The sequence below is a fragment of the Lichenostomus cassidix genome, chromosome Z, assembly GCF_008360975.1.
Source record: "Lichenostomus cassidix isolate B80296 chromosome Z, HeHo_3.0, whole genome shotgun sequence".
NCBI lineage: Eukaryota > Metazoa > Chordata > Aves > Passeriformes > Meliphagidae > Lichenostomus > Lichenostomus cassidix.
In genome coordinates this window covers 51,006,853-51,033,955 of record NC_139511.1, presented here as the reverse complement: position 1 = coordinate 51,033,955, position 27,103 = coordinate 51,006,853, and the positions used below count along the sequence as shown (strand labels likewise).

Sequence of the window (27,103 nt, the reverse complement as noted above, 5' to 3'; positions counted from 1 at the left end):
TGTCCTGGGGAGAAATGCTGCGAACTGCAAGCCAAGAGCTCATTCTGCAGCATTACTGCACAGATCATTTAAAACGCTGCTCGTGGAGGTTTTATAGCTTCGTGATTAGCATAGATAGATCCGTTTAAGAGTGAAGGAGTTCCACCAAGGAATCCTCTCTATTCCTTTCTTTCTTGTTATCTCCATTCTCCGCAGGAATGCGCATCAGCTCTCCAACACGGAGAGAGCCAGGCGCCCCCACCTTGCCAAGCCAAGGCCTTCAGGCCGGCACGGTCCGCTCCCCAGCACCGCCTGTGCCATGCCGTGCGGGGCCGGCAGGGGCACAAACGCGCGCCCGCGGGTCTCGAACCCGGACCTCCCGGGCAGCTCCCGGGCACCGCCCGCAGGGCCGCCCCGCGCCCCGCTCCGCGCGCCCTCCGCCAGCCCCGGCAGCGCTCCGCCAATCAGCGCGCGGCAGGAGCCACTGACGAGCAGGGCGGGGCGGTGGTGGGCGGGGCCAGCGTCATGCGCGCCCCCATCTGGCGATTCGATTGGCTGTTGGGCCGCCAAACTGCCCAATCGGAGAGGGCATTGGAAAGGCGCCCTGAGCCTATCGCAGAGGTGGTTCCTGTTCCGCTCGGGCAGTTTGAAACCGTCGGTGCCGGCGGCCGGCGCGGCCGGAGCGCGCAGGTGAGCGGAGGGGCTGGGGCCGCGCTGTCCTTCCCTCAGCACCCTGCCCTGCCCTGCCCTGCCCTGCCCTGCCCTGCCCTGCCCTGCCCTGCCCTGCCCTGCCCTGCCCTGCCCGGGGCCGCGCTGTCCTTCCCTCAGCACCCTGCCCTGCCCTGCCCGGGGCCGCGCCGTCCTTCCCTCAGCACCCTGCCGCCCGCAGCCCACCCCGAGCTTCCTCAGGGTGCTGGTGGGCAACCCTGCTCCGGATGCTTGGGCTGGTTATCTTAAGAGCCCTGTATAAGAAAGGAAGAGGAAAATTTCTTGTTCATAATGTCTCGTGTTCCCTGCTGTCTGACCGCCCCTGTGCCTCCCTGCTGTCCGTGGGCACTCTCGGGTTGTCGCTGTTGTCGCCGGCTGCCATGGCAGCCCAGGTGGCAGCAGTGGCGGCGAGCGGCCGCTGCGGAGGTGCTGCGGTGAGGAGTTAAAGCGTGAGCAGTGCTGTGCAGAGGGTACAGCTAAAGGGAGCGGGTATGTCCTACCTCTGCTGGTAGGTTGTGTTCTTCCGTCACTGGCTGTGTGCCCCAGGGTTCAGTACTGGGCCCAGAACTGTTTAACTTGTTCATCCATGACTTGTAAAAAGGGGAGTGCCTCCTCAGCAAATTCACTGAGGACACAAAGCTGGGAGCAGTGGCTGATACCCTGGAGTACTGTGCAGCCCTTCAGAAGGACTTTAACAGGCTCGACAGATGGACAGAGAAGAACATCTGAAATTCAACAAAGGCAAATACAGGGTTCTGCACCTGCGGGAGAATGACCCCAGGCACCAGCACAGGCTGGGGCTGACCTGCTGGGGAGCAGCTCTGCAGAGAAGAACCTGGGGGTCCTGGTGGACAGCAAACTGTTCATGAGCCAGCAGTGTGTCCTGGTGGCCAAGCAGGCTAGTGGTGTCTTGGGGGCATTAGGGTTGAGCAAAGTGATCCTGTCGCTCTACTCAGTCTTGGTGAGGCCACATGTGGAGTGCTGTGTCCAGTTCTGGGCTCCTCAGGACAAGAAAGAAATGAATCTCCTAGAGTGGATCCAGCAGAGGCTACAAGAATGATGAGGGGACTGGAGCATCTTGGTTAGGAGGAAAGGCAGAGGGAGCTGTGCCTGTTCAGCCTCAAGGAGAGAGAGCTGAGAGAAGACCTCATCAGTATCTGTAATTATCTAAAGGGAGGATGCCAAGGAAATGGAGCCATGCTTTTCCTAGTGGTGCCAAGCAGTAGGTCAAGGGGTAACATACAGAAACTGATACACAGGAACTTCCACCTGAACATGAAGAGGAAATTTTTTATTGTTCAGATGATCACACACTGGAACGGATTGCTCAGAGAGGTTGTTCAAGATATTCAAGAACCATCTGGATGCAATCCTGTCCCATGTGCTCTGGGATGACCCTGCTTAAGCAGAGAGCTCGGACCAGGTGACCCACTGTGGTCTGTTCTGACCTTACCCACTGCATGATTCTCTTGCCTTGGTGTTGAGTCCTCTGATCCAAATGAAATATTAAATTATTTGGAAAGCATCACCTTTAGTTAAAAACAAAGCCAAAACCACACAAACCTGCTTAATTAGCACAGCTTAATTAGCTCAAAATTAAGAAGGAAAGCAACCACGGTGAGTCAGACCAAGATCTTTGTAGTTGCATCCTGTTTCTTAAAAGCAGCAGTCTTACTCTTGCAGTTGTATGATTATGGTTTGGTAGAAACTAATGCTCTTAACAGGAATCTTCCTTTAATGAAGTCAGATATATGTTTTGACAGATACTTGGGTAAGTTTAGAAGAACGTGGTAAGCTTTAGGATGTTCTTCTCACTTTCACTATATAATGATTTGCAATTTAGCAAATTAGCTTGTTGACCCAGAGGTGGTGTCTTAATATCCCTTGATTTCACTTTTAGAAACTTATCCGGTATTTTGTGGGACTTAGTGCTTGTTCAGTGAGATCAAAGCAGACAAGTTATTCTTAGGCCAGCTTGGCTGATCAGGGATCTTCTTCTGAAGCAAAGGCAAAAAAGGAAAGTGTATGCCCAGTGGAAACAAAGTCAGGTTACATGGGAGAAATACAGAGATTCAGCTCTCCACGGCAGAGAGAAACTTCGTGTGGCCAGAGCTCAATTAAACTTGAAGCTGGCCAGTACTGTGGGGGACAAAAATGGCAGTTTTTAAAAATAAGTAAAAGACAGTCCAGAAAAAACATGAGCCTGTTGCATGAGGAGGATGGTCACCTCACAAACAGGGACACAGACAAGGCGGAGTTTATTTCTTTTCTTCAATCTTCAGCATTGATACAGTTGCTGGTCACAGCCAGTATGGGTTCATGAGAGGAAGGTCCTGCCTGACAAACTTAATTTTCTTTTATGACAACGTAACCTACCAACCTGATCAAGGGAAACCAACTGCTATAACATTTTTGGATTTCAGTAAAGCTTTTGATAGTGTCTCTCACAGTGTCCCGAACAAAATTTTTAGCACACGGCTGGATAAACACATCATGGGATAGGTGAGCAACTGGCTCACGGGTTGGGCACAAAGGGTTACAGTGAGTGAGGTGCCAGCAGTCTGGGGACCTGTCACTGGTGGGGTTCCACAGGGTTCCATCTTAGGCCTAGTGCTTTTCAGCGTATTTAAGATTGACTTGGATGCAGACCTTGGAGGTATACTAAGTAAATTTGTTGACAATACTAAATTGGGTAGAGCTGTTGATTTCTTCAAAGGCAGAGAAGCCACCTGAGACAGGGCAACCCTGCATGTATGGACAAATGGGGAAATGAGAGGCTGGAGAGCAGCTCCACTGAAGAGGTTCAGTGGGTCCTGGTCAATGGCAAGTTGAACATGAGTCAGCAGTGCCCTGGCAGCCAGGAGAGCCAACCCTGTCCTGGGGGGCATCAGGCACAGCATTGCCAGCCTGGCAAGGGAGGGGATTGTCCTGCTCTCCTCTGCTCTGGGGCAGCCTCACCTCCAGTGCTGGGGGCAGCTTTGGGTGCCACAATAGAAGACATTCAGTTATTAGCATCCAAAGGAGGATAACAAAGATGATGAAGGGCCTTGAGAGAAAGCCTTATGAGGAGTGGCTGAGGTAATTTTGGTTTGTCACTTGCAATGGAAGAACCATTTGAGTTTTAGAAGACCACAAAGTAGTTTCAGTGATATGTAGAGAACTAGATCCACCAGATTGCATGTCAGGGGCATGTTCTTAGAGAACTGAAAACAGAAGTCAGGACAGTGGTCTTAAGTTATTGAATGAACTTTTCAGTAAAAACCTTTCCTTTCCACTTTCTTTTATCCATGTTCTCATGGAACTCCATTTACACATGGATTCCTTTGGTCCATGTTCACATGGAACTCCATCCGATTTTCTCAGAAAAATCAATAGTTCTCTTGAAGTGTACTGAGAAGGGAAGGTATAACAATATTTCTGACTTCTCATTGCAAATACACCTCTAATTCCTGTTAAGTACTAGATAGTTGGCTCCTTATGATCCTCCCTAATACACACACACCTTTGAATAGACCCAGGGCTGTTAGAGTAGTCAGGATCCACAGTTTGAGAAATTATGTGTGGGAAAGCCTAGGAGGTTCAAGTTGACTTTTTAAGATTACTGAAGTATTTTTTGGTATTGAAAGAATTTATCAGCTAAAGGAAGGTAGAGTGCTAGTACAAATCTATTTCATTATGTAGAGAGGCTAAAACCAAGGGTATATGTAAGGAATAATTCAGGTGAGAGAGCAAAGAAGAAAATTATCAGAGCAGGAGGTTGTCGCTGTTGAGCAGCTAGCAGAGTAATGAAGGCACCAGTTCTCAGTGGCAAGAAGGAATGACCTTTATTGTTTTGATTTCATCATATATATAGAGTTCTCAAAAGTCACCCAGATTGGTCAGTCAGAAGCCTTCCCCCAGGCCTGATTGGCCAGGCCTGCACTGTCCAAGTTCTGGGACACTGTTCCAATAACATCCAAACTTTATCTTTATTTATAAAACACAAGAAAATTTCTCATGGGAGAAACCTGTGCTAGCCACAGGAGGTAATGAAAAAAGAGTAGCTGAAGAAGGTAGTATTTCTTCTGCCATCTACACAAAGATACAGCAATAAAAAGTATGTAGTAAACCTTCATGAGACTTCATGTTTTGTACTTAAAAATTGTGATTGGTGTATGAGGGCTCAGTAGGAAGTAGGAAGATGGTAATCATGTCTTTTGAACCTTGAGCTACAGGAGATTTCAGCATTTGAAATTGTCTTTGTACCATTTTTAAAACATCCATCATCAGCACAGAAATGAGCTCACCATTCAGAAAGGTGTAAAAATATCTGTGGCAGAGAGAGTTTTTGTGGTAAAGGAGCAATCAGTGTCTAGAATACCTCAAAGAGCAAAAGGATAATTAATTTCTATCTGTATTCCTGTATAGAGAACTACATGGGGTTTTTGATACTTTGAGAAATTATGATAGTGTTTAAGTAGGATATTCCTGCCAGTTTATTGACAGTACAACTAGCAATTTTAAAATTACATTTCTGTCAGAAAATGCATTTGTTTAAAAAGCAACTGAGAATATTTTAATTGACAGTTGTAAAGATCTCTTTAAAATTAAATTTTCCGTGCAAGTTGTTTGCTACATTGTACAGTCAGTCAGTTCCTCTGGTTATTTATGGTGGTATGCCTTCTCTCCTAACTCAATGTGTCTGATTGTCTTTCATATGCATCAGGGAGCTATATCACTCTTTCATTCATTAACAAATTCATCTTGCTTTATACTCAGTTCTCCCTTGTTTTGTAATTTCTTTCATCTTTCCCTCCCCCACAATATCCTTTAGAGTCCTTTTCCCTTTATTCTGTCAAATCTTATCACAAGAGCTTCAGTCCTTCAATAAAGGACCTATTCAAGGCTGTAGCAGATTCAAAGATAAATATATCTTTCACAAAGTCTTCAAGCTTCTTAACAATTCTTCAAGATCCTCTACTTCCCAAATATTCAAAGAATGCCTCACTGTCTTGTTTAGAAATTGCTGGAATGATTGACATTTATTGAACCTAAGCTATTACTTGTCCATTTATACCTATTCTTCTTCCTGGCCTCGTAAGTCAAAAAAGGTGGTGGGAGACTGCTGTTGACTGCTAAGCTTCAGGGTATCGAGCAGGAGTGTCCAGGGCATCACCTCATCTTGGGCTATGGTTGAGGTTGTTTAGTGGGTGGGCACAGTGTAGCTTATGCATGTGTATGCTGCTCAGGAGGAATTTTGTACCCAAACAGGCTGACAAGCTCAAAAACAATACAGTGTGATTAAGATTGAGGGATTGACAGAGGAGTGTATCTGTAACTGCAACAACTGACATTGTTGCTTTGGGGACTTTCCTAGTTTTCATGTAAATGAATGAAAGTATTTCCATGATTTTGAGTATGGTTTGGATCAGGCCATTTCCTACCTAGCATTATATAATGAGACTGTTCAGTTTGGTGCACAGGATGGGCATTGATCCAGCAGAATCTCTGTTTCTGGGGAAAATGTTGGTGAATATATGTTTATGTACTGAAACTGAAAAATGAAGTTCAGCTTCTACTGTTTTATAGACTTACTTTGTGCAGAATGTCATCAGATGAGGAGAAAAGCACAAGTCCAGTTTTGCCAAAAGACTCGGTTCAGGAAAGTTCTGTTTCTTCAGATCCTCAGGTAGGAAAGAGGCAATATAATTTGTTTTATTGTCATGGCATTTTATTCGGCAAAGGATAATTATGAGGAAATCAAACTAAATGTGCATATTTTTTATATTTTACATATACAGAAAAAGAATAAGAATGCTAGTGAAAGAAACAGATTAGACCCCCAAACACCTGATACTAAAATATGTTCAGTTAGATTCCCTTTTGTGCATTTCACAAGAAATTTACGTAAAAATTCTTACCTAAGCTTCAGAGTTTGGTCAGCTGCAAATAAAATAGGTCATTTTCTTACCTATTTTTTTCTAGTGTTTTTCTTCATTTCAGTTAAGTCTTATGAAGAAGCCAGAATCTGACACAGTAGGGTAGAAACCCATTATTTTTGAGACATGAAGTGTAACTATATTTTAGGCTTCCTACATGTTGTTGTAAAAACTGAAATTTTTTAAATGGATTTATTTCTCTTGGAGTGGTATTATGGCGAAGTTAATTGCAGAAAGGAAATTACGGCTTTTTGCTTTGATTTTCTTTATTTTCTGGGTCAAAGGTCAGGATATGCTGTAACTATTATACTGGGTGGTTTGGTCTTCTGCACTCATTCTTTTGAGAGGATGCAATGATATTGGATAAAGTACTATTCTTGTGAAAGCAGCAGACTTTATCCTTTAATAATTGGTTATTCCTACTTGTGTAGTGGGTTGTGGGGTGTTTGTCCTTTGCTGGGATACAATCCAAACCAGGACAGTTTTGACAATGTTTTGCTAGTTGCCCTGTAAAAGTGCATTCCACGTTTGTCGCCTGGTCACACGGGCATATACAGTAGCAGCACTGTTAAATTGAGTGGTTTTCTTCTTTCTTTTTTTACCATGAGGATTGACTTGTACCTTTTAAACTACCCTTTTAGAGGCAATTAATTTCTGTAGCCCATATACTTCTCTATCTGTGCTCATATCTCATGGATAAGTTTTCATAATCTGTGTTTAGGAGTAGTAATGCATCTGTGTTTCCAATGCCTTTTGTGGTCAGAGAAAAAGATAAAAGCATCATGCCAGAAATTTTGAAGGACCAGAATTTTCTGTTATGATCTAGTTGATTATCAAGGAGGTTCTAAGGCCACCTTGTAGAGGATGATAAACTTCTGCTAATGAGTGACAGTTTTGCTGATGTGAACTTGTCTAAAGTAGAATAGCTCCAGTTGGATGTGGCCTACGCTGATCACTGGCCAAACTGTCTGACCATTTTGTGGATGACCAAAAGTTAAATCATGTTATTTAAGGGCATTGTCCAAATGCCTCTTCAACAGTGACCGGCTCAGGGCATCAACCACTCTCCCTAGGAAGCCCATTCCAGTGTTTGATCCCTCTCAGTAAAGAAATGCTTCCTATTGTCAAATCTGATCTTCTGGCACAGTTTCGAACCATTCCCATGCATGCTATCACTGGATCCCAGGGAGAAGAGATGGCTATCTCCTCTCCACTTCCCCTGCTCAGGAAGGTGTAGTGAGAAAGGAGGCCACTCAGCCTCCTTTTCTCCAAACTAGACAAGCTCAAAGTCCAAAGCTGCCCCTTGCAGGAGTTTATTTATTGTTGAATAAGAAGAACACTGGGATCACTGCTGATCAATAGGAATGTTGACAGGGAAGTACTTTAGCCCTTTTAGATCGTTCTGGAAGGTCTATTCTGTTTTGCTTGGTTCAGCCTTCCTGATAATGTGTTTCTTTTAAATAGAAACCAGATTATTGCCTTTTCTTTACAAAGAGAATCCACTGACTCTTAGAAAATTTCCATTACTTATAATTGCATTGTGCAAGGCTATCTATTAAATCTGTTCTTATCATATTGTTTAGTAACCTTGACTGCAGTCCTTTGCAGTATCAGTAGATTTTTATTAAAAAAGAAAAAAATTACCAAAAAAAAATCTGACTTTTTGGTGCCATTTGTTCATTGCATCACTGCATCATATACATCTACAAAACAAAGGCAGTATGCATTAAATGGTCAAAACTCCACTGACCTTCAAGTCATAGAACTATATTCCTCTAGTTTTATATGTGAACAGAATTGTTTGCAGTTGACAAAACAGCTTGAAAGTTTTGTTTAAAGCAGAACCATGATAGTAAACCAAAGTACATTATTAATTTTATTTTATTATGGTTTTATTTTAAATGTATTGGTCAATATTGCATTCTAGTTGCAGCATACTTGTTATGGCATATTTAAGATGGAGGTAATATACTTAATCACTCAGTGTTTCAGTATATATTCCCACTGCTGTCTCCAGGATTTCTTTTTTTTCTGTATGTCTAAGTTTCTGGTTAAAACTGGGATACTGTGTTTTCTTTAATATTTGGCTTTCAACTTCATTTCAACGGTGTTGTAATACTGTAATTTATAAACATTTATTTCCAGGTTTGTCACTGGATCCTGTCTATTGACACTTTCTGTTGGCGCGTAAGCGTGCGTATTCCTGTACAGAGTAGATTCTTTGGGTTTTAATAAAAGTGTTAGAATTTGAAAGAAATTTCCTGCCATAACTGTATACATATATTTGGAGTGCTAGGCATGCCTATAGTAGGACAGATTGCGTGCTGGTGAGTGAGTAGGGTGACTCAAAGTGAGCTGCCAACTTGCACCTGACATCTAACCTACTATGTCTTTTGAATTGACTAAGATAATCATAGAAGCAGCTGGATCAACTCTGTCTGAGAATTAACTTGTTTGTGGGCAAGAATTAGTTTTAAGTTGCTATTTGGTTACATGATCTCTTTGAAGAAGACAGAGGTGTGATCTAATATCTTCTGCACAATCATTTAATTTATATTATTTAAGGCTAATATTGGCTTTTTTACTCAGCTGAAATTTCACTGCAGGGAGTTTTATGGTTTCATGTAGTTTCTGACTGCATAACAGATCTGAAGATATGTTTTCTTCTTTTGATATACTATAAAATCTAAACTGCATTCATTTAGAAAGATATGGCTGTGGAAAAATTGATAACTTGTTGATTTGCAGCTAACTATACCTTTTACATGGAATGTGACACACTTGCATATCCAAAAGATACATCATTTATTTGTAATTCTGTAGCTTTATATACATTTTTTTAGGCTTTTAATTTGAATGTGATAGAAGATGGGAAATGGTCATTTAAATGGGAGCTAGAATTCAGCTAAAATGTACCAAAGCTAGCTTCTTAAATCTCTAATTAGTTGAAACTCACAAAACTATAAAAGTTACACTGAAAGCTTTGAAGTATTATCCTTTTCAGTTGTTAGATTTAGAAACATATTACATGTAATTGGTAGCTTTCATTGATTGTTTTCACTCCAACTTTCCCCAGATTTAAGAGAAAATTAATTTTTCAATTCACACTGTGTTTCTGAGATGTGACCTCAATAGGATACTGAACAGAACTAATTTGATAATACCAAGTGAAGAAAAAATAAGTGCTAGTGGCCTGGTGTAGTATTTTTCAACAGGCATTGTTTTCCAGATCTTTAATTAGTAGATTTGATTTGGTTTAGCATGTAACTGCTACTGGAACTTGTTTAATTAATTACTGGATTGTATGTTTAAGCTGTAATACAGATTGTTTGCAGTTTCACAATGAACGCTAAATACCTTCATCCTGAAAATCTGTTTCACTAAGAGATTTTAAAAAAATTAATTGTCTTACTTTGTTTACATAGTGTAATGTTTACAATACTATACTTACCTAGTATAGTGCCACACACCAGTTAGAGAGGTTTATAACTTCTTAATAGGAAAACTTCTTTCTTAGTTACATATACACATTCCCTATACCTGTATAATTTTTAAAATAGATAATACAAGGTAAGAATAATTATATCTGCTCTAAACAAAATAGTGGGTAATCAAACCTCTTTTGATGATTGGCTTTACAACTTCCACCGAAGAAATTGTAATGTTACAGAATCTGAAGTATTACTGTAGCATCTTTGTCATGGCTATAAAAATGCATGTTTTTCTTTGAAGCACTAGTAGCAGTGATTAGAAATAATATCAAGTGATGAATAACTCATATGATCTGGAAGTGGAGTGTTTTTCCAGATCTTGTTTTTGTTTTAGATGCCTGTTACAGTACCCAGTTCTGGCATCTGGCAGAATCTTTCTGTGTAACTGTTACAGTGCATCTGGTTGTAATCAGAAGGAATGTGAACATTACATAAGAGAATATTAAATTGTTCCAATCACTGTAGGAAAATAGCTCACTTTTGCAACTTTAAGGAAAATCCTCTTAATTATCACCATAATAATAAAAAAGAAGCCTCTCAAAATTATAGAAAATAATTTGTACTCCTTCATACATATACCTAATTTTTAAAAATGTAATTGTAGTTTTGTAATTCTTTGTCACCTCTTTGCAACAGCAGGAATATGAAGAGCTGTTTCATTATACTGTTGTGACTCCAAAGTTTGAACAGTGTGTCTCAAAGTTGCCAGAACCTGCCGCAGAACCGAGACCAGCTGACAGAGCTTCAGGGCTGGCAGATGATGCCAGTCAACAGAAGAGTCCAGGTAGTATGCCCAAGGCTATGTGTTGAGCTTGCAAGAACAATGATACAACTTTTATGGCTTACATTTTTAATAGCTTCAGTTTGAAAAGTATATGTAGCTCATCTGTAGTATATTTGCATTTTGTACAAGAAATTTAGGAAGGCATGTTCCCTGATGGGTTCTCTCTCTGACATCACTTTCAGATGGCAGTATTGATGTGCTGACAGTTCTTTGTGTTTTGTGGAGCAGATGTTTAAAAGATGGTGCAATAATGGAAAAAAGGGATACCCTTACTTACTATATACTCCATTGAAATTTGATGGGTCACAGCTGGTTTTGCTCATGCCTGTGCTGCCATGATAGAGAAATAATGATCATTTAAACAATGATTATTTGGAAGGAAGAATTACCTTAAAAGGACTTTTTGTAATGACTAATCATGTCACTGCATAAATGTCATTCTTTTGGTTTAATCCTGTTATTCTAGTTTTATTTTATTGCTTGGCATTTAGGACCCTAAACGTAGTGTCTTGTGATGCATTAGTAACATTGATACTTATGGTTATGTGTTGGCTGCTTCTGTCACTAGTATTTTAAATGAGAATTTTTATTTGGTTGAGAATTTTGCTTTGCTGTTAATTTTGCTTCAGAAAAAATAGTAAACAATCACTTCTGTGTTATTTCTTTTCTAGGGAGTTATGCATAATGAGAAAAAGCTGACTTTAAACTAACTTAAATTGTTTATCATTCTATTTCATTACAAAAATATTTAGCTACAGTTCTGTCTTCTCTTTTAGAACCTTTGTGGATGGCTTTATCTCTACTGTTTAGAGGAGCATGTGACATATTTATACCTTCCAACTTGGAAGTTTGGTCAGTACTATTTCTGTAAGTCTGTAGATTCTGAAGCAACTGCCAGACAATCTGTAAGGAAGGATTACAGCTTCAGGAGATGGCAAATTGTAGATGATGACAGCTGCATAATGACCTTTAGCCCTTCTGTCCACCATGTCCTGCCTACCTGCTGCTCTTGCCTTGACCTCATGGCACCAGTCCCAAGATACACCAGGCCTTAGCATGAGCTGTGCATTAGCCAAAATCTGAGCAGAACTTACACGAACGGTCATGGCATGAATAGAATGTCAGTAGTACACAGATGACAGTACAGCTGTGATTCCTGTTGCCAGTCTCTGTATGTGAATTATCACGACACAAACTGTCCCCAGTTGCTGTGAAAGTCTGTGCTAAATCCAGCTCAAGTCCATTGCTATGTTGAAAGTTCATTTTGGTGGTTGCTTAGTTTTTATATTGTGTTGGCTCAAGCCACACTCCTCTGGCTAGTGCAGAAATGCATTCAAGAGTTCACAATTAACTAAGGCCACTTACACAATCAGTTGATCCACTCAACTGGTGCAGCCTTTTATGAAAACCAAAGGCCACCTACAGCTCCTTCCTGTGTTGAGATAATTTCAGCTTTCTTTAAAACAGCTGTGGTCACTCCCTGTATTCTTCCCAGAGCACCATGAGCAGAGTGCTCTCTCTTCTGAATGTTCTTCCATTGTTGATCAGTCACATTATCAGTCACAGATTGTCAGGAGTCAAATACACTTGGACAATTCTTGAACTGTAGAGCAGTTCATGTCAGCCACTGCAACTGTTTCTCAACCTGAGAAGTTGTTGTTAAAAGAGCAGTAGAAAATTTCAAACCCAGCTATGTGGAATTATATTATGGAGCAAATTCTAATTTGAGTATTGTTCTCAGTGCTCGCTCTGCTTAGAGTTTTGTCTCCCAGCTTGAGCAGAGCATTGTTTTGTAAGGGAATTTTTGTGATGTGTAATACTATTGTTTGTGAGAAAGAATATCAGAATCAGACCACTAGACTTGTGCGCTTGTTTTGGTACATGACTGTATACTGTATTTTCGATCATATTTATCTGAAAATTGTAGCCAGTCACCTAATCTCTTGTCTCTCCTTAACTCTTTCAGAGGAGTTATGCTCTTAGTTTTTAACTATTCTTTCTAGGGTGTATTGGATTTGCATGCCAAACTTTGGTTGGTGGGGGGACAGGGAGCTTCTGGGATGGCTTCTATGACAAGCTGCCAGAAGCTTCCCCCATGTGTGACAGAGCCAATCCCTGGCAGCTCCAAAAGATGGGAGTGCAGCTGTCCAAGGCTGGGCCGATATGAAATGGTGGTAACACCTCTGTGATAACAGATTTAAGAAAAAAATTTTGAGCAGTTGTAATTGTGACCACAGAAGAAGAGAGTGAGAATGTGTGAGAGGAACAGCTATGAAGATCACTGAAGGAGGGGCAGGAGGTGCTCCAGGCACTGGATCTGAGATTCCTGTGCGGTCTGTGGTGCAGACTATGGTGAAATATCTGTGCCCATGGAGGTCAATTACCTGTGCCTTCAAGGGAGGCCTGTGGAGATCGATGGAGAGATGAGCTGACACTGGAGCAGCATCCTTGCAGGGACCTGCAGACCCATCAAGAGAGGAGCCCATTCTGGCTTAGGTTTCCTGGTGGGACTTGTGACCCTGGGGGGACTCACACTGGAGCAGCCTGTCCTTGAAGGACTGCACCCCATGGAAGAGTGACCCACATTGTAGCAGTTCACAGAGAACTGTTGCCCATGGGATGGACTCATGTTGGAGAAGTTCATGGAGAACTGTCTCACATGGGAGGGACCCCATATATTGGAGCAGGGGAGAGACTCCTCTCTGTGAGCAGTGGGAGAAACCATGTAACCCCCATTCCCTGTCTCCCTGTGCTGCTGGGGGAGGAGGTAGATGTGAGAAGGAAAGAGGGGTGGGGGGAAGGTGTTTTTAAGGTCTTTTTTTACCTCTCATTTTGTAATAACAAGACTTTGAATGAGCAGCGAGAAAACAGTTAAATTCAAGTTTAATGCTATGCCTCTAATGCTGATCAGGTGGGGTTGTTTACTAGGTTGTTTCTGAAGGACAGTTAATTTTTTTTGCTCAACTCTGTTCTTTTGTTGTTCATACTAAAAATCAGGCTTTTTGACATTTGACTCTAATGCTGTTACTGTGTTAAAATAACAAAATCATAAATTATTAGGTTAGTGTTATATAACTCTGTAAATCAAAATGCATGTGCTGAGCACAGAGTTAAAACCTCAAAGTTTGCTCTTCTGTAGAGTTTCTTAAGTTTTGCAATGTTTTTCACCTTCTCCTTGTGATGCTATTGGGACCAACAGAGTTTCCAATGCCATGTGATGCCTTCTGAAATGAAGTTTTGGTTATGAAGTATTCATTGGTCTGGATGCTACCATTATGATGGTAGAAGTCTGGTTACTGGTAATCTCTATTTGTTGCAGAAAATTTAAGTGTACATAGTATCTTCCCTAAAAACTTCCAGTCAAATAAGAAAAGTAATTGGAATAAACATGCTGTACTGTTCAATTCAGTTCAATGTCCAAATGCTTTTAGACTGTAAAACATAAAGATTAATTTCCTGTTCTTGTTACCAGTTTAGTTGATTAAATTTGAAAATTACTAAGACTGGAGCAGTAAATTGTTTGTTGCAGAGATGTATAATGATGACTCATACCCAAACAGTGGAAAAATTCCTTCTCTTCAGTCCTGCCAGTCTTCAATATATATCCTTTAGACCTCTTAGAAGATTTTAGCAAATTGCTATGCTCAGCTTGGGCCACTAATAGCATGTCATGTGTGAGAACAGTCTGTCAGAGCTCATTTACTTGATAAAACCAGAAAAAGTCAGAGACTAGAACAACACAGAAAAACCCAACAGTAGTATTTGGATAATAGACATCTGGATAAACAGCTAATTTCATTTTCTCCATCTAGAGATCTGTTGGCAGTAAATTCATGTGGAGATTATTTAATAAAGTACATTTCCATACTTATCATATCCAAATGGTTCAAATATCCTTGATACTTTAGCACACTGTAACTGAATGACATCATATAATTATGTGGAAAGAATAGAGATGATGGAAGGAGAGCATTAGAAATAAGAATTATATTAATATGTGTACAGCTAGAAAATTGTCAATGCTGGAGGCCAAGATGAATTACATAAGATGATGATACAAACATGTAACAGATACATTTGGTGGATTCAATGAAGATATGATACCATCCTATGGTAAATGAGAAAAACAAAAGTATGTTAGGATAATCTGTTCATAGGGAGAATTAAGGAGAAGGGAGTGATGAGCTAGTAGTACTGTGATTCTCAGACTATGACAGTTGTCAGTCTATTTTAATATCCTGTTTTTATTGGTTACATTTTGTTCTGTTGGTTTTTTTTTTTTTCTTTGAAAGTATCTTACAAACTGTGCTGTATAGGCTGGATATCTTTGTAATCTAACCAAGTAGTAAAAGTTTAAAAGTAAAAACAAAGCTTCATGCATTTCATGTCAGAGCTGAAGGAAGGAGTGGCATGCAGGAATGGGAAAAAAGTAGTGATGGGCAGAACTGTGAATATTTAACAATGGTAACAGTGCCAGATATTTTTACTGTCAAATATCAGCCAGATTCTTCATCACAGAAATGAGATGCATTTCAAGTAATTTGGATCATCTGTCTGGCATGTCACATGTTTTGGAAATTTTTACAAGCAACAAGTATTCAAATTCTGACAGTACTGAAGCTTCTGTCATTTTCAAGAGAAACAATGACAAAAGGCTAAAGCCTGATTTTAATATACTCTGTGGTGGGGAATAATCTGTTCATGGTCTCTTGCTTCTGTAATAAGGTAGGACATTTAGTCTATAGAAATGGCGTGTTGTATGGGACTTCTTTAGCTCAAGTCTGTGTTGATTTTATGATGTGTGGTTGTGTATTACCTTGAGAAAAATACCAAAAGGCAGTTGTAACTGCCTCTGCATCACGGTTCTTGCTTATTTCCTTCTTGCTTTGGAGCATGAGTGTAGTAGTTTTGTGGCAGAGAGTATAAACCAGACAGCTCTTCTCATGTCCTTGGGACAGGAGATCTAACAGTGAAAATAACTGGAAAAGAGTATCAACCATCAGGCTCTGCCATAAATAAATCACATTTCTAATGTCCACTGAAGATACTGCTTTGTGACAGATAAGCTTATCTCTTCTAGGTTGAACCAAAAAATAGTACCCATCCGCTATGAAACCACTTGTGGAGACAGTATTTGTTTTCAGAAGTGAAGACTAAAATGTTGGAGGTTTCCTCTGTTCATGAACAGAAGAGAGTATTCTTTTGAAGTTGTCCTGTATGTTGTTATTAATAGGAATCTGCTAATACCTCTTCTTTCCAATTTCCTTTATTCAGTTGTCAATTCAAATAACAAATTTTCTGTAAGGAATTACTAAATATACAGCAGTATTTTGTTTTGTGAATTTGAATATTAACTTTCTCAGTTCAAATGCATGCCTATTTGCTTTTGGGCGGGGATTAACTTTATTGTAGCAGTAGCTAGCCACAGCTCCTGAATATGAGGATTTACTGTGTAAGTCATTATATAAATTCATGGTAGATACTTTTTTTCTCAAATTCCTTAAGCCCTAATTAGATGAACAAATCTAAGGCTTTAAGGCAAATGCACACAGGTACATATTAACGTGGAAATATATCCACAGGCTGTTTTGTGAATTCATAAAGGAGCACCACAGACCTCAGGCATTTATGGGCTCATTGAAGAAAAAGGAAAAAGTTAGTAGATTTTTGACCTGTGATGTTAATTGTCAAGAAGCCTTTACTTAGAGATGTTATTTCTGGCTATATTTCTGGTGCTTGCTGTGGTCATTCTCTTTAAATTTAACTTATATTCAGATACTGTATTTTAAGGGAGCGGTACTTTAGGATTCACTAATGTTACAATAAGATTGTCAGTTTAAATACATTTGTGTCCAGAAAGCATGTATTTGAATTGGATTGTTTTCTCTTATATGGAAAAAGGAGGTTTCTGATGTCTTAAATATTTTATTTCCTTTTTACCAATGCATGGCTTCTGACTTTCATCCTGAATGTGGACCAGTTAGCCTTTCTAGAGTCAGTCCTTATTCTCTTGTATCATTTTTAGTCTCAACATCAGTGAAGCAGGACAGTATGGAACAACCTTCTCTTACAGAAGCAACTTCTTTGCAAGGGTCCACACAAGGTCCAAGAGAAGTCAGCAGAACCACAGTGATTGAATTAACTTCACCAGATGAAAAACTCACTCAAATAGAAAACATACTTGATCTCTGGAGTGGAAGTCTTAAGGTATTTATATTGTATGGAATCCCTAAAAATCATTCATGGATATCATTGTATTGTAGAGTGAGTGCAGGAGAAGTTGCAGTGTGATTGCTGGGAGAATGGTGTTTTTTGTTATTGCTGCATATTATACATAAGCATATATAGCATAGGATATCTTGTTTCAAAAACTTTGGAATAACCGTCTCCACTAGGAATGTTCAGATATCGTGATTCAACAGTCCATTGTGCCTGGTAATATTTATAGCTGTAAACAACCTGTGTAATGAAGGTATCACTGTAAATATTCATGTTTCCTTAATTGCTAAGTGTTTTAAGATTAAAATAATAGGGAAGAGGGAATAGTTAATTAATTGCAATGCTGTCATCCTTTTAACTTTTCAGGCAAATATTCTGACTGAGTTGAAAAATTGGAAGGTTAATTTGATTCAACATCACCAGCTTCAAATGAGACAAGAGAAAGAGAAACATGCCACACAAGTGAAACAATTGCAGAATGAAATGGAAAACCAGAAGGAGTTACTTCATACTTATGAAATCTCTATTAGCAGGAAAGATGAGGTAGTAACTCAATTTCATATTTTAACAGTTCCTCTCTGTTTAAAAATATCCATACTGAATTTTTTGGTCCACATCTTTGAACAATTTTTTTTTAAGCAAGTAACGTAGAGAAGTAAATAATACCTTCAGACTGTATAGTAGAAAAATAATCTTTGTTAATAGGGTTGTCTATACTAGCAATGAAAACACATTATATGTGCATACTTCGCATTGTTTGCTTCTTAAATCTAGGATCTATTCTTGTTTCTTATTTATTTCATGAAGATCACAAAGGCTTAGGTAAGTCCATTAGCTCTTACACTTTAAAAGCCTCTAAATTTTCAATTATTAGATCAGTTTTCCTGAATTTTAAATGGGCAGCAGTCTCCTAAATGTTTAAGAGCCTCTATTTTAGGATTCTTAGGAATTCTACTTTTGTAGGTATTCTTAAAATTGGACATTTGGAGTGTCTGATTTACATTTTCCTGCTGTCAACAATGTAAACAGCATCAAAATTAACTAGAACTGTGAAAATGGGTATAAAATCGTGGCAGTTTTGCAATCACATAACAAAATTGAGTCTCCTTACTGCTACCCTGAATGTTTAACCTAGTAGTGGAGAACAATTAATGGAATTTAGGTTTCTAATTCCTGTTTTCCTTTTCAAAAACCATACATTGCAGGAGTTAAAATATGAATGAAGATGATGTTCTGTGTCCATTTGGAAAACAGACTAATCTTACGACCAAGGAAATATAAGTGTTGTAACATTACAAGAACAGGGTTAGTCTTGTACAATGTAACGAGTACCTGTGTGCCTGGTTATTTCAGCCTGTACAATTGAAACATCTGATTCTGTTGCATATCATTGTATGTGAGTCATATTTAATGTGCCATAATTCTCAATTATACCTTGAAAGCTCTAGCTTTTTTTTCTTCTGCCAAAGAAATTATTTCGTCAGCCAATTTTCCAGTTCTATTTTTAAGAAAAAAATAATTTTAATAGAAAATTATTATTGCTACCAGTTGAATGGAAGGTGGCAGTGCTCCCATGCTTCTGTATATCACTCCAAAATTATCAAAACTGCTGTATCCTGACATGGACATAGACTAAAGTCCCTCAGCCTCACAAGCATTACAAGTATTATAGATTCTGATTTCACATTGCAAATCTCACAAATGCTTCTTATTTGCAAAAGTATGCTAATTAACAAAAATAGATTTAGGGTAAGACTTCTAATGTGTATCAGCATGTATGCAGCATTGAAAATTGTTTTTATGTCATATGAAATACATGACACTATTTCAACAAAAGTAATTAATATTACAATTTAATTTGCTTTCTATTTTAATTTTTGGTGTCATTAATTCCATTGATCTATGTTCAATGATTATTACTTGTAACAAATGCAATATAATGTTAACACATGCTAACATATATTATCATAAAATGTTCTCAACAATCTTTAGGCAGTAGTTAAAATAACTTTACATTATTTCCCAATGTCCCAAGATAAGTCGATGTTGACCATTGGAGTTGCTCGTATATGACTGGTGGCAAAATCTATCTTAAACAGTTAGGCAGAAATATAGAGAAGTATTCAGACTTGGTGTACCAAATTTGCATCATGCCTGGCTTGAATTTTAACTGGGAATTTCAGCTGTTTATGTATACTCATTGAATTTAGACATGGGTAGTAAAAGTCCACAGTTGCAGTCTCTATCCAATAGGACATCTTGCCTCTAGAAGGTTTTGCTATATGCCTATATAATATATTTCCTGAAAATTTCTAAAGACAGTAATAATTCTTAATAGGATTTTTCTAGTTCATAGCAAGCTTGTTTGTTCTGTTCAGATAAGTGAAACAAACTTCTAATATAAATGTTTCTGATTTATCAAGATTCTCTTTGAAATAAGAGATTCTTCTGATGTTATGTTACAGTAACATTTGATTATCAAAAAGTAGCTCAGAAACCAGCAAATGTAGGAGGAAATAGCAATTCGGTTGAACTTTTCCTAAAACTACACTGTGGAAGTGCCACAATCTGAGTGTAAACGCATCACAAATTTTACTTCTGATTTGAACTCTGATTATTGTTTCCTACTTGATTAGAGTCAGGGGAAGTTTCAGTAGAAAGCGTCTGTTAAAAGCAAGTGTTTTTAAGTGGAAAATTACTGAGAAATAAAGTACATTCTGTTTGGCCTTACAGAGATCATAGCTATTGAAATAGTGTTGAAAAATATTTTTGCAGGTAATTACTACCTTGACCAAATCATTAGAAAAGCAAAGGGAGAGAGTAGAGTTGATGAGAAAGTTTACGCAGTGGAGGATTCAGCGTATTAAATCCAAACAAGAGGTATGTACACAAAATAAAAAAGCAATGAATATGAAACCTCTGAACTCAAAAGAGTTAGAGCTGCTGCAGTTCCTGTTACAGTTTGAAGAAATTATAGTATTTCTATTTTGATGTGTCAAATAATAGTTTGGAAAGATCAGTCCTAAAAAGAACATGGCTGTCAGAATACTCTCTGGAATGGGAAGAGAATTAAACTGTTGTCTGCTGACTATTTTGAAATAGAGTAGAATAGCAGAGTTGTTTCAATGTAGTTTTTAAACAATCCTGAAGTTTATTTATAAGGTAAGTGTTTTATGCGAACCATATGCAGTCTTTGTGACTGCAGGTTTTATATGATTCCTGCAGTGAATCCAAATGTGCCACATACCCACTAAATGGCTTCACACATGCCTGTTTACATCGTATATGTGAGGTTGTTGTTTTGAGTGGCATTGTACTAAGACTAAGACCACTGTTTTGTTTAGCCTAGGAGTTCACAAATATGGTTTCTTGTGGTGGGGACAGTAATGTGCAATGGCACGTGTGCAGAGGCAGCACTGAGCTGCTGGTGCTGCTTTTGTAACGCTTCACTGCAGGACCTGTAACTCGGTTAAGGGGTTCTTTCCGTGGTCTGTGTAATAGGCTGCAAAACAATCATCCACACTGGAATACTGAACTTCTTATCAACCCTGAACTTTCATGTGATATGGTTATATTTACTTCCAAAGCAATATGCAAATAAAATAGCAGACAGACAATTCCGGACAGCTTTGATGAAGAAAGTGTGGGCAGCATGGCGCTCTGTTTGTGAAGTAAAATGGAAAGAAAATGTAGCACGAGCCTGTCAGTTAAGGGCAGAAGATGTCTGTGTTCAGCTCACCAATGATTACGAAACCAGAATTGCAGAGGTAAAATCAATTTTTTTTTCCTTCTTTTGCTCCTTCATTCCCAACTCCTCGACCTCCCAAGTGTCTTTTTCTCAGCAAACCTAACAAACAGGAGTATCTTCCAACAGAACAGAGCTCCCAAATATACAAGAAGACCTAAGTGGATCTAAGATCCCTGTTGTTTTTATATGTGACTTTTTTTCCCTGCATCTGATATAAAATGTTGCTGATCTGCATATACAGGTGAAATAAACTGGACTTTCCTGAGATGAGGCATATCTCTGTTTGCCCACCAATAGGAATGCCATTTGTTTTCTAACAACATCCTGTTAATATGGCCTATGCATTTTGAGGTCTTAATGAAGAAGACAGTGGAAATACGAGACCATTATTATTATGAATGATCATGATATTTTTTTCTGTAGTAGCTACTTTATTAAAGGCTGATATTAAGTTTGATTTTTCTCCAGCTTGTCAATTAGGCTTGTTAAAGAATTTTCAGAGCTTAAGGTGAAATTGTCAACCGGTGCATTGGTGCACGCTAAGTAATCAGTTTTAAAATACAACTCTTAAGAGCTTTATATTTCAACAAGAAATTAAACCCAGAATTTTAAGAATAGACTTACCAAATGTGTCTCACCAACACTAAAACCATAAGTCGCAACTTGCTTTGTTCTTTTTTCAGCATTTGTAGTTTTTTACAGAATCTAGAGACAAGATATTGGTGAAGAAAATTTATCCTATACTTAAATAGTTGTCTGGGACACGTACTCTTCTGTTGAATAAACCCATCTTTGTGCAGAAATCTAAGTTGTGCCAGGTGCCTAACTTCTAAAAGACAAAAGCTTGCAAGATATATTTCTGCTTAGCTGCTTAGATATGGTCTGAAGTCCTTTTGAATACACTCTTGTCCTTGATATGCTCTAGTACTAATATTGTGCCGTAGTACAAAGAAACTACAAATGAGCTGTTCATCTCTGGTGAAGCTGAGATTTTTAAGTGAAAATCCTTATCTCTGTAAATATAGTAAAATATTTTTAAAGTTAATTGATGAATATGTTTGCAGTTTGCATTCATAAATACAAGAGAACTGTTTTCTCATTCTGTTTCATAGTTAACTGCTACTTTGGAACAGACTAAAGCTGAGATTCTGCGACTGCACAGTGAAAGAGATCAATATGAAGACAGCATGAAGAAAGCCTTTATGCGTGGCGTATGTGCTTTGAATCTGGAAGCAATGAGCATGTTTCAATGCAAGGACAGTAGGCAAGATCCTGGTTAGTATGAATAGCAGCTTTAATCTGGTAGTGGGTGTAGATTTTTGGTGGATTTCTGTTGGATTTGTTGGGGATTGTTTGTTTGTTTTAATGGAGTTACTTTTCTCTTTTTCCCTTTTTTTTAAATTTGAGAATTTGTGGCAATACAGAGTTTAATAAACTTTTATTGCTTTAAAATGTCCTGTTGAATACATTGAGAAAAACTGATGCTGAACTTCATACTGCTGTAGCTGAAAGGAGGAACGTGTTCTCTTCATTCCACATTTCTGGGAGAGTGGTAACCTGTGGCTGAAAGCAGACAAGTCAAAGGTGGCAAACTTCTTAAAATACCAGGTTATGGGACAGTGAAGGCAAAATCCTGAAAATTCCTTTATGCTCTTGAATCTCAATGTGCAATGAATCAGCTTTTCCCAGACAGCTCTCCCTTCTTTCTTAATCTTGGTTTTGAATGTAAAAAGGACAAGCAAATCTGTGAGGTTCCCTGTTAGTTGTAACTCTGTGCCAGAACAGGAAACACCAGTCTATTTTTATCAGCAGCCTACCCATAAAACCTGTGCAGCTACGCAGGAAAGAGCTGCACGCGCTTACTGATGTAATGAAATCACCCCCGCAGAGTGAGACAATCTGTTGCATTGGGAACATAATCGTGCTGGTGCAGCAACCTACATTAAAGAGAAAATAGCTGTGACAGCAGGAGTGTCACAGCTATACATGTGGCTTAATCACCAGCTGTACTGGCAGCAGTGGTTAATAGCCTCAGGCAAGTAACTTCAGTTGCTAAATTTAACAATCTTATACAGAAGTTTCTGAAACACTAGAGAAATTCTTCACCAAAAAATGTAGACAGGAAGAGGAAATAAAAACCTGAAGAAGGTGGAAGAGGATACTTACCTCAGCAGCTGTCTGAGCCTGTTAAACATAAGTGGTATTTGTGCATTTGCTTAGGAAATTATTATGACATTGGCTAAGTGTAGTTGCTGTGTGCTAGAGAAAACATAGGATCAGTATATGTAGAAGGTTAAGAATGAATGATTTCTTGAAGATACCAAGTTTGGGAATAAAATTACAGGCATTTTCCAAGTACTGTATTTTTCATTGTGTTACTAATTAAGAACCATTCTATCTTGAAGCTTTATCTTTTATTTGTTTCTTTATTGTTTTCAAAAAACATGCAACGGACAACAGGTCTCCCTAATAATGAAGGGTAACTGAGTGATGTGAAAGCATCGTTTCTGTAGACCTATAAACATGAGAGAAAGTAGTAAGGAAATGAAGAAAACTGAACGCTAGAATAGTTGTGACCAGTGCCTGAGTTTCATGGATCAAATCGTTTGCTTGGTTTTTACTAAGAAGCTGGAACTGATACTCTACACCAGCACAACACATAAAGATTTTGCCGTGCTGAATATTAGGGTACCTGTAACACATTTTTTTGTGTGTCCACAAGTATGCTTTTTGATCAGGCTTCATAACATTTCACAGACTCCGTTGTCCTCGGTCCCAAGCCGGCCATTATCTTCCACCACCTCTTGTACGCCTTCTCCCCTGCCCCAGGCATACTATCTCTTTCATGCTACAGCCAGATGGTGGCTTTAATGAAGTTAGTTACATAATTATTTAATATGGCTGTACAACTGTTGATCTGCATTCTTAATCAGGTAGAACAGTAAGCAGGACATCAGAGGATGGCAGACATCAGAGAAGATGACTGTGATTTGGTTTTAGTCTTTTAATCTGTGGACATCAAAACTTCCATGTGCCAAAATCAGTCAGCAATTATAAATTTATATGAGCATTGCAGTGCCACCTACTGTCCTTGGGTTAAAAGCAGAATTTCACCCCTTTACAAATTTATTGTTATTTATTGTACCTCATATACACACAATATATAGATAACATACATGTCATGTATCATTATAGTGTAGCTATTAATAGTGTGCATGTTTCTCAACCTTAATGGTTCCATAATATTTTGTGTCAGTGTTGGTATGAAAGTTATCCGCCTTACTGACTTTTTCTTTAATTAGTAGTATTATTTCATTTATTAGATTATTTTAATTTCTTTAGGTATTTAAAGGAACATTGAAGCCACAGGAATTCATAACTTTTTGCTTATAAAAACCCTAGCACTGTTTTTCTTCAGTAACATAGATCAAATCTGACTGGTCTACAATTGTGCATTGGTCCTGTCTGTGCCTAAGCTTCATGTGTGTGTACATACACAGATATGTACAAAATGCATATTCTGGCATTTTTTGACTCTTGACATCTATGAGCATTGCACAGATTTGGAGCACCTTCCTTTTATTTTTCGTGCTTATTTCAGGGAATAAAAAGAAACAAACGCAACAACCACACGGGGTCACTCTAGTCCCTGGAATTAGTAAAGTTCTTTTGTCTTGGAACCCCTGCTAGAAATAGGAGAGTCAATAAAAATACCTCTCTCTCCTTCCTTTAAGAAAGTTTGTATTCTAAAACGAAAAGGCTGGAACTGCTTGGAAAAGATACTGGGCTTATGTCTGCAGATCTGGCATCCCCAATGTCTGCACTGTGAGATGAACAAAATGCATCTGGGATGCTTTCAATCTCAAGCTTACCCAGCCTACCCTGGTGAGGGGAGATGAGAGTTACAGGGTGCCTGTAGATTGTCACAGCCCTACAGCCAGGATGAGGCCACTGTCCAGCAATTATATGTGGAGATGAGATCCTACTACTAAGTGTGAGCTATTGCCCCTTGAAATTATCAGAAAAGTTAAAGTAACATTTTATTTTACTGCCAGTAAGCCCTGTAAAGGGTCTTATGGCCTCACAGAAGCCCAGTATGACCTATGTGTTTTGCTATCTAAAATGGATTTTGGCTCTTAGGATAAGAGCAGCTCTTTCACACTGGTTTTAGTTTTGGCAAGCAGTAGGAAGAACCTCACTTCTTTGCACTACAAGTGGGTGATATGTGCCACGGGGATGTTGATACATAGCAGAGAATCAAGCCCCTTGAAAAACATTTCCAAGCATCTAAAAAAAAAATGGGTGAAATACAGGAATGTTTATCTATCTACCTCTAAAAAGAACAGGCTGACCTTTTTTATTAGATTATATAGAAATCCAAAAAAACCCAGTAAAATTTTTACTCCAATTTACCTTCCCCCATATCCCCACCCCTTAGGGTTAGCTAGATTATGTGCTGATCCCATTACTTGGTGTTTCTAATAATAGATACAGGAAGCAGAAGAAGTGATAATGTTGCCACCGGTGCAGGAAGGCCACCTCCTTCGCAATATAATCTGCCCTCATCATCACCTCCACCAGCAGCTGCTCCTCAGGTAGAAGGCATGGTAAGCATGTAGCTGGAACAGAACTGTATTTGCTGGTGACAAAAGCTAAATTACTTGGCTCAGGCTTTCTTGCAGAGAGTCCAAGAGTAAAACAAAACCTGCAGGTGTGTTCAGAATGAACTGTGAAAATGAATTTACTGGGGCATAGCTGCTGTGACTTGCTGTACTCTCATTAAGCTCAAAATCCATTAAACTAATGAAGACAAGATCACTGTAAGCATAATTTACTCTCTAAGGTTCTCTCTGAAAAAAAGCTTTTAAGAGTTTTTCTTAAAAATCTCTGAATTCAATATACTCTGAAAAGATTAAAATGTGGCTTGACTTAAAACTTCTTTTTTAGGGGTAACACATATAGACACTGAAGGAACTCAGCTTATTGTCCTGTCATAACAACTTAGCCAGATCATCATCTAGTAGCTTGCTGGTTTTGGACCTGCCCTGGTGTCATCCTGGAAACACTGCCATTGTAAAACAGTAGCATACTAGAAAATAGATTAGACCAGAGATGATATGCATACCTATCTCCTGGTTTTTCATTCTAATAGTGACAAATGTTATTCACACCATTTCTACAATTTTTAGACAAGTAATTTTAAATTAGACAATAAACAGTAATACTAGAGATAAAGTATCTGCAAAACCATTACAATTAAAAGGATAATGGAGATAGTAAAAAAACTGACTAAGGAGTAAAACTGTATTTTCTGGAAAGTAATACTCATTCCTTGTGAACTCTGGTTTCATTCACAGTTTGCTAGCCACCTGGATCATGGAAGCACTTCTCAGATCAGGCTAGATTCTGATTCTCCACTAATCGTGACTAGCACAGCATCAGGATCTAGTGTGACATCAACTCAAAAACTGGTAACATGCTAAAATTAACTTTTTTTCTTCTTTTAAGGTGTAATCATAACAAATATTAGTTTGGGCATTGTTATTTCTGCATTTCTCAGAGCAACACAAGTATGTAGCTGAGGACACTGCTACAGAGTTTACACAGCTGTGTGTAGACACTAGCTTGCAAATGCTCATTAATGTTACACAAACCCCTTTATACTAGGAGCAGTTTTAAATTATTTTTGAAGGTGCAGCAGTGTGGCAAAATTAATAGAAGAGTGCATGTACACTTAGGTATAGTGCAACAGGAACAATCGGTATTTGACCTGATAACCTTTTGTTCTGGAAAGAGTGCTTTGTTTCAGTATCCTGCTGTTTGAAATTTCTCTCTCTGTGCCTTTGTCTACAAATGCTTCCCTTTTCTGTGCTTATTGCTAAACTGTCCTCCTTTCTTTTCCTGATTTGACACAGTTTGCTATCAGCTGTCAGTGAAAGATACATTACTGTATGCATGGAACATTTTTCACTATCTGCTCTGTCATTGTTAGAAAGGATTTCCACATTAACAGAAGTACCTTCAGTTCTCACTCAAGCATGCAGTCAGCAAGCAAAGCTAAGTTATCCATGCCTCTGGATTTTTGTCAAATTAGCCTTACCTCCCTAGGGACAAAAGTCATTTGCTTCAAATGTTATCTCATACTTAAGACTGGAAAAAGATGGAGTAAGCCTGGTTGTAGTGAAGTGGAGCAAATTCAGACCTGTGTAATGTAACCTGCAAAATCACATGTTCCATTTAGGCATGTGGCAGGTAA

At 38.8% G+C, this 27,103-nt stretch overlaps 1 protein-coding gene across 9 annotated transcripts in view; it reads left to right on the top strand.

Moving 5' to 3' along the window:
* Window positions 1-526: 526 nt before the first annotated feature.
* The window catches only part of POC5 (POC5 centriolar protein), a 30,370-nt gene continuing 3,793 nt past the window's right edge, over window positions 527-27,103 (top strand). For 3 of the 9 annotated variants that reach the window (XM_085043611.1, XM_085043612.1, XM_085043616.1), the window contains exons 1-11: window positions 548-669; window positions 6,256-6,355; window positions 8,751-8,798; window positions 10,733-10,880; window positions 16,906-17,087; window positions 17,466-17,642; window positions 19,875-19,979; window positions 20,687-20,866; window positions 21,960-22,122; window positions 25,336-25,454; window positions 26,205-26,318. In XM_085043611.1, the coding sequence (XP_084899737.1) occupies window positions 6,272-6,355; window positions 8,751-8,798; window positions 10,733-10,880; window positions 16,906-17,087; window positions 17,466-17,642; window positions 19,875-19,979; window positions 20,687-20,866; window positions 21,960-22,122; window positions 25,336-25,454; window positions 26,205-26,318 (1,320 nt within the window). In that variant the 5' untranslated portion in view covers window positions 548-669; window positions 6,256-6,271. Of the gene's footprint in view, window positions 670-6,255; window positions 6,356-8,750; window positions 8,799-10,732; window positions 10,881-11,656; window positions 11,733-16,905; window positions 17,088-17,465; window positions 17,643-19,874; window positions 19,980-20,686; window positions 20,867-21,959; window positions 22,123-25,335; window positions 25,455-26,204; window positions 26,319-27,103 lie in introns of those variants that run through there. The other 6 variants (XM_085043619.1, XM_085043613.1, XM_085043615.1 and 3 more) reach the window with 6 other exon arrangements.